The sequence below is a fragment of the Oncorhynchus gorbuscha genome, linkage group LG05, assembly GCF_021184085.1.
Source record: "Oncorhynchus gorbuscha isolate QuinsamMale2020 ecotype Even-year linkage group LG05, OgorEven_v1.0, whole genome shotgun sequence".
Lineage (NCBI taxonomy): Eukaryota > Metazoa > Chordata > Actinopteri > Salmoniformes > Salmonidae > Oncorhynchus > Oncorhynchus gorbuscha.
Window position 1 is genome coordinate 54,201,344 of NC_060177.1, and position 12,666 is coordinate 54,214,009.

The window sequence follows — 12,666 nt, forward strand, 5'->3', positions numbered from 1 at the left end:
GAGCGGTGACAGTGTGTAGGGTTTTGTGTTCGCCGTTCACAACACAAACATCGTTTTACAGACAAGACTGCAAGCTGACATAGAGATAGAGGCTGACTCCACACAGCAGAACTAAAGCTCATTTCCAGGGCCGCAGAATGACCCTAAAGCAGCCAGGGAGTTCATCCTGAAGATGTACCAGGAGCAGAACCCAGACCGAGAAAAGACCGTCTTCACCTGTGACACCGACAGAACATCCGACAGAGGTTTGCCGCCATCAAATACTCCCACCGCGGCCTCTTCGGGTACAACCACATGCAGGCTTACGGTAGTGCAAGGAGTTAGCCGATATTCTTGCCATATTGCTGTGTACAACCGAAACAGTGATGGTGTTTGTGATAGTGGAGTCCGTGTGTGTCTGCAAGACGTCCAGACAGTCCGTGTGTGTGTGTGAATGAAAGAGAAAGTCTAACCTGAGAGTTAGTAGTACACTGATGGAGGCACACCCTACTCTCCTAGCATGCATACACACACACTATAACAGTCAACGTTGTACTTTTTTGTCATGTCTCAGTGCTGGTTGGTGGCCCTATTAGAGTGGCCAATCAGTATTTGTGTAGACTCTCCCTGGCGTCTTCAAGCTTGGTAAGAACCCACTGCAGGTAAACAAAACCATACGCATTTAAAAACTACACCATCAAAAGTCACATTACAACTTGGAACCACATCCTAAATAAACTATTGTGTAAGTTTTGTGTTGATCACTGACAAATACTGTTTGCCATGTATAAAGACTGGCAGCAGTTTATATTTATGTAATGCTAACCCACCTTGGCTATTTCTGGACTTCTGAAGTTTATTATCTTCCCAAACTCTTTGGCATGAAACACAGACTTCACTCTCTCCTGAAACACATACAGGAAAGTTTTTAGTTCAACACGAGTTCTGAGAAATAGGGGGACGTACGGTGAGATACTGTCAGCACTAGAACCTCTGAAGCAGTCATTTTGAATGGTTATGAATCTATAGATTTTATTGCTCTGCCATTTTTAAGTCATGTCCACCTCTGTCCTTGACTTTTCCTAAATAAGTCTATAGAACACACTGCCCTTGTTAGAATCTTATCACTAACAGAACTGGAGTTTTAACCAGTTTTAGGAAGGCATGTCATTATTTGAATGGTCCCCCCCTCCCTCCTGACAGTAGGGCCTGCTCCACTCATTCCCCGACATTGGAATAGAGCTCCCTCACGCTGCGCAGAATAAGGCACACTCACAGCCGTTGTACTCCACAACGGTGCCGAAGAATGACAAGACAGCACTCGCACTTTACCAAAGCAAGTCGGGAAATAACATCCCTGTCGTGGGCACCATGCAGCCGACAGTTGCCATCGACGGGGACACGATAAGAAAACCAGATCCTACGACGCGCTACAACCAAGCAAAGGCATGTCAATATTACATGATACGCATCGCCATATATAGATAAACTTATGCGACGGCATTATGCCCTTCTGTGGAACACGTGCTGTTTTTCTTATGGGAAAATAATGCTCATGTTTTACTGCTCTATACTGTGCCATAGGATGGTGTGTATGTTTTGGCTTAGAAGGCACGGCTGTACTCTGAAAAGGAGGCACCTGCCGGCTGGCCTGTTGCCGTTTTCTATAACAAGCTGGACTTGGCTGCCATCAACGCACAAGTGTTGTTCAAGCAGTGCATCAACAACACCATGCCCAGGAGAGACTTCATCATGAGTCTGGCATACGGGCTACGTGACAGAGACATGAGGGACAAGGCAGCAGCAAAGATTCCACACGAGCCATATTGCGCACAGCTCCCAGGGGAGGACACAGCTCCCAGGGGAGGGGACAGCGCCATGTGGCCAGGCGCACAAAGATCGGAACCCAAGACAGCTGTTTGTGGGAAGTGTGTCATGTGAGTGAAAGTGGCGAAGATTCGTGTTGACTGTCAAGACGAGGGATAAGCGCTAAATGATATTCAATTGATGCCATTTCTGAAAATGCACACCATGTAAGCATGAGCTGACAATAATCGACTGCTGTCATATCAACGCATTCATTATAAATGCAATTATTGATTTTGTGCAGATTTTTACTAATTATCAAGCACACTTGGAGCTTATAATGATGTTCAGGTTAATATTTTAATCATTTGACCGAGCGCATTGCTGACCTGTCTTTGTGGTTGGGGTATTTTGTTAAATAAACAACAAAAAACACACATGACTTTGTTTCATAGTTGTAACAAAAGACCATGACTATAAAATTGATTGAACAGTTCACTTTGTGTTTTTATATATAGCCTACAGTAACAAATTAATGAAAATGCTATTTTATATTTAGAAAATGTTACTTAACGCCTTCATGAACACAACCAAATGGTTATTTTACCAATAGCATATATGAAACTGATTAATTACACAGTTAGAAAGAATGACTGCTCATTAGCTGGAAGGGGTGTCCCTCGAGGCCCAGCAGTTCTAATGTTAATGTTTGGATGCAAATGAGTATCTCCTAGGCAGGTGTGAGTATCATGATGGATGGAAACAGGAGTGGTTATTCAGATAGATATGATGAGCAGTTTGATAAAGGAGAGTTTCATGTGGTAGTTAGTCATTCGTGTGTGCCTGTGTATGGATGACAATAAGCAGATGAGGATACCTTGGCCTCGATCCGAAGCCGCCTCCCCTCCACGATCATGGGCTCCTTGGTGAACTCGTCGAACAGATACTGCCACTCGCAGGTCAGCTGCCCAAATGTACCTTTGGTCACGAAAAAGATTCCCCTGGTGAAAGGCAAGAGAGGTAGAGCCTCAGAACATTCACTGACAGACAAGACGGTGACACAGGAAGTGAAACAGCAGCACTCTTAAGTCACTGCAGTCCACTTTCAGAAACAAACCCCAGCCAGCCTCTTACCTTTTGGTGATCATCAGGAAATCGGACTCGTTCACTTTGGCGTGCGCAAAGTATCTGTACTTGGCGAACCTTCCGTTTTCAATTTTCTAAAAGAGAAATATTAACTTATCAGGTTTGTTCGAGCACATTTGAGAAGATATTCACACATTTATCAAATTGGGTATATAAAAACACATATGCTACGCTAAGTCTACTGTTGATATGATACACAAACGAGTCACTCGGTACCTTTATCCAAAGTTTGATTAAAATGGCTTCAGGATGTTGACCATTCACACAGGCTCTGGCAGATGATCTGATGGTATTGTTGCTGATCTACACCTACTTCACCTCCTGACCTGACAACAACTTGTATACTGGACACATCCTAGGCCCCGTTTGATTACGTCTTCTTCGAAGAAATTCTGACATGGGTGGATCGAAGAAAGCTCTGCTACAACAGTTGCTTACACATCAAATTGCATAAGATCAGTGATCACGTCAAGGGAACCAAGGTTGCTTTTAAAAATATTCAAAACCAGGGCCATGGTCTTTGACCCGGAGACATGTCAAACGACATCTAAAATGTTCCACTGCGGTACACTGATACTTCATTGAGTCCAATGGATACCTGTTATGGACCGTTTATAAACTGCTCATAAAAGCATGTTAATGAGTGTTGATGAAGGGAAGGGAAAAGGTAGCGATGAGAAGACGATATAGATGTTTCAAAATGCACTTTATTCAGAAGGAAAGTTGTGCTGGCTATGAGTATGTGACTGCGCGCATAGCAAGGAGTCTTATGAAAGAGGGAGGTGCCAAAATGCCAAGAGGGAGGACTGCTGACTGACTATTGCATGAATCCAGTCCAGACCAATACAACAGATTTCATATTAACTTAAAGATGGAATCTGCAATAGGGGAAACAGCACCACTGTCCACCCCAGCACCTTTGGTATCGTTTCTGTTTTGTGGACAGAGGTGAGCATGCTAGCAGATACCCATAGACTTCCAGTCATTGTGCTAACGCTAGTTAGCATTGGCTTGCAAAACTACCTCCCAACTTCCTTCATACTGGACACAGAGACACAAAAAAATAGTATCCACTAGTTCATCCGACTCTGGGGAAGTAGATACAACAATCCAGAAGTGTCCCTTTAAGGATTCCAGATAAAGTGAATAATATAAACTTGCTCTAAAATAGAATATTACTAATTATTCTCAGGTCAAAGAGTATGATTGACGAGTCTCTTGGCTTTCTGACTCCTCCCCCTTACATGATAGGGTCGAAGGTTGGATGACAGAAGACGGTTCAATTAAGTAGAATTATGCTTTTACATGACAAGAGGGGCCCTGCAGCAGCAGAATCCTGAGAATACATGGGTGTTTCAGAAAAACTATTGAAATACAGTGTGCGTCTAGAGTAACCAAAACATACAAACAGCCGAGAATGACAAATTGGCTGGCAGTTGGTTAGTCGTGTTATTCGGGATGCATTGAATGTTAAAATATCCTGCTGGAGCAGACTACTCCACATTGACTGACAACACATGAAAAGCTATGGAAGACCAAAGCATCAACTAGGACTTAGCAATTCCATTCTAGCTGTCATCATCATCATCATCATTGCCAGTCCTACTCCATTCAGTGAAGGCCAACCTTTTCTGTGGACATGACAAGAGAGAAGACAAAGCCAATGTCAGAACAGACAGGACAGACACGGCCGTCTCTAATCATCTCTAGCGCAAAAAACAACATCAAAAAAAACGCCAGTACAGTGCAGCTTCAAGATAAACTAGGGGAGACCAAAGCATTAACTAGTGCAATTCCATTCTACTTGTTATCATCCACATCAACAATAGTAACAATAACACATTTGATATGTATAGCACTTGTTCATCATCATCATCATCATCATCATCATCATCATGACAGTTCTACTCCCTTCAGTGAAGGCCACCGTTTTCTGTGGACATGACAAGAGAGAAGACAAAGCCAATGTCAGGACAGACAGACAAGCACATACAGACAGACAGAGACTGACGCTACTATGAATCTCCAGCTCTACTGCATCTTTTTTAAATGTTTTAAATGGAATAAAATGACGACATCACTTCAACATTCTCAGTGAAACATCTATACCACAAGTAGAAACCACATAGTGACCCCACAACTACACAAAACGAAATTACAGCCAACACCTCAATGCCTTGGCTCACTACGGTCCCATTCCACTACAGCCCTACAGGCCACTGACAAGGGTTGGGTCCATTCCATTAAAACTCAAGTGTCAAATTGAATTGACTGAATTGAAATGGAATCGGCCCCAACTCCGGTCATGTTCCTGCTCGACTACATGGCAGACGCGTGCCCGGTTTTACAACGCCTGCATGGGTTATTTAACATATCAGCTAACTACATCACACGATATAGCAATCTGATGCCTGACTGCACAGTCCATGACGTGGAATGCAACCATTGGTTTATGCAACGTAACGCATGCGGATCTAGTCGGGCAGGAACTCGACCTCTGCCATTTCCATCACTAAGTGGGACTCACACACAGAGAGCTACAGCAGCCATGCGGCCATGGGAGAACTTTAGAGCAGGTGGGTGAAAGCACATAATCACAGGATGAGATAATGAAAACCTATATCGGGACTGAGAAGCAATAAGGGGTTGAGAAGTGGAGCGAGAGATGGAGAGCGAGGGGGTTTTCTATGTGAGGCCACACTCATTAACATGAACCCTGACCTCAGGGTCGTGTTCATTAGGACACGAGAAGGAAAACCTTTTGAAAAGTTTTGCAACAGAAAACAAAGATGAGCGTTTCTTATTGGACATGTTCATGTAGTTCCCTTGTTTTTCTCTCCATTTGGTGCCTAATGAACACCACCCAAGTCAGGGGAGCCATCTGTTTAGAGGAAATAAGGATTTGTTTTGTTTCCCCGAGAATTCCTGTTACCTGTAGCATCTGGCTGCCGATGCCCTCTCTTTCCTTGTATGGTCGGATGACCCCGTCCTCATGGATGAAGCGAGGCGGACGCAGACTCTCCACATCCTGGGATGTCTCAGCTGCCCTCTTGATGCCCTGGAAGGTGCTGCTGGCCATGTCAATGATGCCTCCAGTGGGTCTGGCCACAGCACCCACTAGCCCCTTGCCCACACCCTTAAAGAAGCCCGCCGCGCCCTCCTTCTGAGCACCTTTAATAGGCTTGGTGACAATCCCTGTGATCCCACTGACAAAGCCCTGAGACGGAGAAAAGGCGAGTGTTACAGACAGAGTAGCATATTTGAGAGAGAACCGGCCTGAGAGACCGTTTCTACTGCTCAGCTATACTGGTTGTGTTCAATTGACAACAATGCTCATCTTCAATTTTGCTACGTTGGGTCCTACTGAACAGGTCCCCGGTTATGCTGGTGTTGCTAGGTCAGTTAGGCTGTTCTGGTGTTAGCATACTATAGTAGGTCAGACTCACAGACACCAGTCCTTTCCCTCCGCGGGTCAGGCCCTCTCTCAGGCCGCTAGGCTGCTTGTTCATAGCCTCCCGTCTCTTCTGCTGGTACTCCTCGTCCATCGTCATGGCAGCCACACCCTTCGCCATGGCGCCTGTGATCCTGGAGGCAGCGCCCGCAATGCCACCTGGGAGAGGGGACAGCGTGAACACAGTGGAGAAGAAGAGAGAGGGGCCAAGAAGATAGGAGAGGGAAGAGAGATATATGTCAGGGGGGGAAAATTTAAGTCGAGGGATGGCAATGAAGGAACTAAAGAGAATCAACGTTAGCAGAAAAGAGATGAGCGAGAGCATAACCTACCTACTGCTCCTCCAACCAGCGCTTTCACCCCCAGCGCCATACCCTCCACAAACTCCTCTGGCCCCTGGATAGCTCCCTGGGGAAGCCCAAAACAGTTACTCAGAGACATGCCATCTACATGGATACCTACCGCACTGTCTCAAGTAGTGCACATCCATACTGGTAGTGTTCGGTGCTACAAGGGATTTAGCGCCTACCTGGGGTGGTTCATATTGGTTGTACTGTGGTCTCACCTGATAGGGCTCGTAGAAGAAAGCCTCCACTCCCTCCGACAGACCTCGGATCAGTCCAAAGGGGTTTCCCAGCACGTCCAAGCCCAACACCAGCACATACATCTGCTTTATCGCCTGGGACACAGATGAGAACACGGCTCAGTCGTGTATCATAACTGAACTCACATGAATCATTAATTGAAGTGGGAACATCTGCGTTGGACGTGCACACTGGAGCCCACTTGGAGTGGAATGTGTGTGAGATGTTACCTGTTTCGAGTAGTGTCTGATGACCTCCCATTGTAGTTGCTGGCGAGTGCGAAACTGGAAGGTCAGCTCGAAGAAGGCCAATCTAGGGAAGTTACAGAAAATGACTTTGGGTCAGACTCTAGTGTAAATGTATACAAAAAAAGGACATGGTTGAATAAAGCCTTGCCATAAGCAAATAATTTGCATTAAGTGGTTTTGTAGAGTCTCTGTATGGTGTGTGTGTGTGTGTGTGAGAGAGTGTGTGAGAGAGAGAGCGAGCCATTGCCATTTTACATTCTACTCTGGTTAAGCCACTATTTTCTATATTCTCAGAGTTGACCTTGAGTTGGCTCTAGAAAATGTCTCCTCCAAATTTATTCCCCTGGCAGATGAACACACCCCATTAAACAATTCAGAGTCAAAAGATAGAGCTAACCCTTGGTTTTCTTCGGGGCCATCTGAGCTCATTCAGATGAATCAGTTCTGAGCCAAAGAAAGGAAACCTGCCTTTAGTGCACTGGAAATCTTTCAGACAATTTAGAGAACAGACTTAAGAAAGCCAAATCAAGCCCCATCTCTGACTTCTGGTGATTCTTCAAAATTATGGAAAACAAATGCACAGAAGCCTACAAATTCATCTTTTTCCCTGCCATGCAAGTTGTCTGACTGGCATCACAATGGGATAAGTGATGCTTTTATTCATTATTTTATCATAATCGACAGGCTTTTTATTTGAGAGAAACAGTGGTTTAATTGACCCTATTTGGTCAATCAACTGCTCTTCCCTCTGCCAGCCCTTAACTTCTTGGTGACAGGGGGGCAGTATTGAGTAGCTTGGATGAATAAGGTGCCCAGAGTAAACTGCCTGCTACTCTGTCCCAGATGCTAATATATACACATTATTAGTAGCATTGGCTAGAAAACACTGACATTTCTAAAACTGTTAGAATGATGTCTGAGTATAACAGAACTCATATGGCAGGCAAAAACCTGAGAAAAATCCAACCAGGAAGTGGGAAATCTGAGGTTTGTAGTTTTTCAACTCTTTGCCATTCCAATACACAGTGTAAATGGGGTCATATTGCACTTCCTAAGGCTTCCACTAGATGTCAACAGTCTTTAGAACCTTGTTTGAGGCTTCTACTGTGAAGTGGGAAGCCTGAATGAGAACTGATTGAGCCAGGTGTCTGGCAGAGTGAGAGAGTTAGCTCTCGTTCCATTGCTTTTCTACAGACATAGGAATTCTCCGGTTGGGAACTGTTACGTATTTTATCTAATGGCGGCAACCCTAAGTCTAAATATTGCTGTTACATTGCACAACCTTCAATGTTACGTCATAATTATTTAAAATTCTGGCAAATTAGTTCGCAACGAGCCAGGCGGCCCAAACTGTTGCATACACCCTGACTCTGCGTGCAATGAACGCAAGAGAAGTGACAATTTCCCTAGTTAATTTTAACAAAATATGCAGGTTTTAAAAAATACTTCTGTGTATTGATTTTAAGAAAGGCAGTGATGTTTATGGTTAGGTACATTCGTGCAACGATTATGCTTTTTTCACAAATGTTCTTTTGTTAAATCATCACCCGTTTGGCGTGTAGGCTGTGATTCGATGATAAATTAACAGGCACCGCATTGATTATATGCAACGCAGGACAAGCTAGTTAACCTAGTAATATCATCAACCATGTGTAGGTAACTAGTGATTATGTGAAGATTGATTGTTTTTTATAAGAAAAGTTTAATGCTAGCTAGCAACTTACCTTGGCTCCTCTTGCAGCACTCACGTAACAGGTGGTCAGCCTGCCACGCAGTTTCCTTGTGGAATGCAATGTACTTAGCATCCAAAAAAAATGCCAATTACCGATTGTTACAAAAACTTGAAATCGGCCCTAATTAAATCAGCCATGCCGATTAATCGGTCGACCTCTAGCTTTTCTATAATCCTAAATAAATTAATAATAATCACTTTGTTTAAATAACGATATTTTGGAGATGATTTAGTTTTCCAATAACCTAAAGTGAGTGAGAAAAGGGACATTCTTGAACACGGGGTGAGACATTTACTCATTTGTAAATAAAGCCAGTTTGTTATTTAGAATTATTTATGTTTTTAGAGGGGGAGAAACCAAAAGCCCACCGTTGCCTCATGGGTCTCCCGGTCAAGAACCGGCATGGGTACAAGCATCTGTAGCAACGTAGTTTGCACTGCGATGCAGTGTTTTAGACCACTGCGCCACTCCATTTGGAAAATATGGCGCTGTACAATGTGACTGTTTCCACACCCTAATCCCAGTCAGAAGACAGTTGATGAAACTTGAGTGGATTTACATAAAGGCTCTGTAAGACATATCAGGGTTCGTCAATTGGGTTTGGCCAAATTTTTCTGAGCCAATAGCCGGCAGGCCAGAACATAGTAAAAGTATATAATATTAGCACAATTAATTGGACTTACACTACAAATTTAACATGTTTAACACATATGCTAAGTACATAAATTCAGTGACAATATGATAATTTTGATCTGATTACTCTCTATTCCTCTGTGTGTTGATTAGTGGGGAAAAACACGTTTACAGTATGTAGGCTACACTACTTTTTTTGACGTCAACATTTGATCAGAATAATTTGCTTGATGGCAAGATAAAATTTTACTCTCAAAAAGTATCAAGAAGGTGGATAAATGAAAATCAAAGTTTCAGAAGAATGTACAGAGATATGCGTTAATCTTTCCCAATACCAAGACAGTCTCTTATTTGCAATGAAAATATTGCTGTTTGCAAATAATTAAATCTCAAACGTAATTATGAATCTAAGCAGAGAACTGTCTGTTGTATTCCCGCCCCATATAGAGGCCCGAAGCAGAAACATTGAATTGTTAACTACAAGCTGCACACACAGCATTTTCTGTGGTCATATTCTGTAACTTAAATGGGTTAAATCTTCAGTTACAAGGAAGAGGGAAACAGTCGATGACATGGAGAAATTTGAGGCCTTTACTAGGAAGCTTGAATTGTTTGATTTGGACCAGGCCGCAGCATTGTCACAGAGGTGATGGAAGATTTCATCAAGCAGCTGAGGGACAACTTCTTTTTCTGTAGTGTCGACCCGATGATTCGTCTGACAAACAAACAAAGAACTTCGCATCCTGCAGGCCCGGATCAAAGCTAGCGAGACATTCAAAGACATCTTCACAGACAAATCAACCGTGGACCTTGAGCAATTTGCTACAGAAAAAAAGGAAGAAGATTAAGAAAGCTGAGTCCCAAGCATGTGCTCAAACGCCATGTGAGGGGGCAATTTCTCGCCAGGGACGAGGCTCATATCTGATTTTTGATGGCAAATTCACCTATTTACAAAGCAAAAGGTACATCCACCTCACAGACTGCTGTGTGTTCCACGATAATTCACTGTTGCCTCCTTTTTCAGGGATCATGGCTCGAGATTTCTTTGAGGAAGAAATCATCAAGAGATATGCTGGACCTTATGTCAGAGAGGTGTTTCTGGGACCACATCGTTTCTTTCAAGGTAGGATTATAGCAATATTTTGCTATGTTTAGGCCTATTTACATGTATATATCTAGTATTGTACCTAATGTTGGCTTTTTGGCTAAATGTCTTTTTTTATTCTCCAAATGCAGACAATGACCCAAAACACACTGCCGCCCGGGTTTGGAAATGAGGGTATAAAATGAGGGTAATACATTTTGCACGCCCAATTTTTCAGTTTTTGATTTGTTAAAAAAGTTTGAAATATCCAATAAATGTCGTTCCACTTCATGATTGTGTTCCACTTGTTGTTGATTCTTCACAAAAAAATACAGTTTTATATCTTTATGTTTGAAGCCTGAAATGTGCAAAAGGTCGCAAAGTTCAAGGGGGCCGAATACTTTCGCAAGGCACTGTATATTGTCCTGCTAATAGCCCAGCCTAGAAACTTTGTTTGCAGAATTGACAGCCTGCTACGCTTGTGAATAACAGGGTTACTAATAGATATGTGAGAATATATATTTAAGGGGCTTTTGTATAATACTAAATGAATTAATAATGACTTTGTTTAAAAAATATATATATTTTGGAGATTTCATTTTCAAAGTCTTAGACCGCTGCGCCACTCGGGTGCTGTACAATGTGACTGGTTGGCATTAGGCTACAGTACTACAGTAAGAGCAAAATAATCGTAACATTTCCACACCCTAATTATAGTCCAATGTTCTCTAAGAATAAAAACCTTAGCGGTACAGCAGTTTTAGTAAGTAATACTGAAGTCGTGCAGAATTATTAGTTCCTATTTGGTTTATGTCGCCCATTCATCGTCAGTTCGACACACAGTAGTGCCTTGGGACCCTAAAGCATAATCAGTGCTCTATCCCCCCCCCCCTTGCGCTGGTCTGGAGCAATGAAGCAGTGACACAAGGTACCATACTAAACCACAAATTACCTCTAAATCCAGCGGCATAATCTCAAAACCTTTAGTGGAGCAACCACTGTAAGTACTTTGGATGATGTCTACAATATTCATGTCCCTTATTACTAATATCTGAGCATCTGGATAGATGAAAAGCGGTCCTTTAAAAATAAAATTGATGAGTTAGTTAAGAAGCTGAGAATAAAAATGGGCTTCTATAGAAATAAACCCTGCCTCTCGTTAAATATTAAAGAGCAGATTATTCAGTCAACGTTCCTATCGGTCCTAGACTATGGCGACATCATCTATATGAACGCACTTCATTAAAGCAGTTAGATGCAGTTTATCATAGCGCTCTGCGCTTTATTACGGGCGCCAATTCTGGCTCTTATCGTTTTGACGTGACGTACAGTAGGTTGATACATTGCCATGTTATAATTTATAAAGCCCTTTTACAAAAAGTCCCACTGTACCTAACATCTTTACTAAATTTTAGACATATGAGTTACCATACCCGGTGTCAGGGAAGATTAACTCTGGAAATTCCTTTGGTCTCTACTGAGTTAGGTACATCATCATTCTTGCTCCTTATCTGTGAAACAATCTTCAAAATGTTCTTAAATGTGATGTTCTGGTGCCTCTAGTGTAATTCAGAAGGCTGATTGAGGACCTTATTACTGACGAATATGTTTGTTTTTTATGACCGTGTTGTTCTTTCTGCTTGCATTTCGTATTTATATTGATGTGTGTATTTTCTGTAATTCAGGGCTCATCTTCTTGGTCTCAGTATGACTCCTTGATAAATTAAAAGGTTAAATAAAATTGTATTTGTACATACTTGAAGACGACATCCTGCACGTCAGTGAGGGTTGCTCCGATGCTTTTCAGCAGCAGATTGAGGGACTGGACAGGGATGATCTCGGTCTCCCTCTTCTCCTTGTTACCATCCTCTCCTCCAGAACTCAGAGAGAAACTGAGGTGCAGCTGCCAAACAAACATGCCTCATAGATAGATCATCCCTGGGGCAGTTTTCCTGACCTGATGATGTGACCAGGAAAGGTCCAAGCCCATACGTTTCTACTG

At 42.8% G+C, this 12,666-nt stretch overlaps 1 protein-coding gene across 1 annotated transcript in view; it reads right to left on the reverse strand.

The window, feature by feature from the left end:
- Positions 1-542: 542 nt before the first annotated feature.
- The window catches only part of LOC124036065 (vacuolar protein sorting-associated protein 13A-like), a 54,601-nt gene continuing 42,477 nt past the window's right edge, over positions 543-12,666 (reverse strand). The window contains exons 61-70 of the mRNA XM_046350187.1: positions 12,422-12,567; positions 7,197-7,278; positions 6,948-7,061; positions 6,715-6,790; positions 6,378-6,541; positions 5,864-6,148; positions 2,920-3,005; positions 2,663-2,786; positions 810-884; positions 543-635 (exon numbers count right to left, since the gene is read on the reverse strand). Coding sequence (XP_046206143.1) covers positions 585-635; positions 810-884; positions 2,663-2,786; positions 2,920-3,005; positions 5,864-6,148; positions 6,378-6,541; positions 6,715-6,790; positions 6,948-7,061; positions 7,197-7,278; positions 12,422-12,567 — 1,203 coding nt within the window. The 3' untranslated portion in view covers positions 543-584. The remainder of the gene's footprint in view (positions 636-809; positions 885-2,662; positions 2,787-2,919; positions 3,006-5,863; positions 6,149-6,377; positions 6,542-6,714; positions 6,791-6,947; positions 7,062-7,196; positions 7,279-12,421; positions 12,568-12,666) is intronic.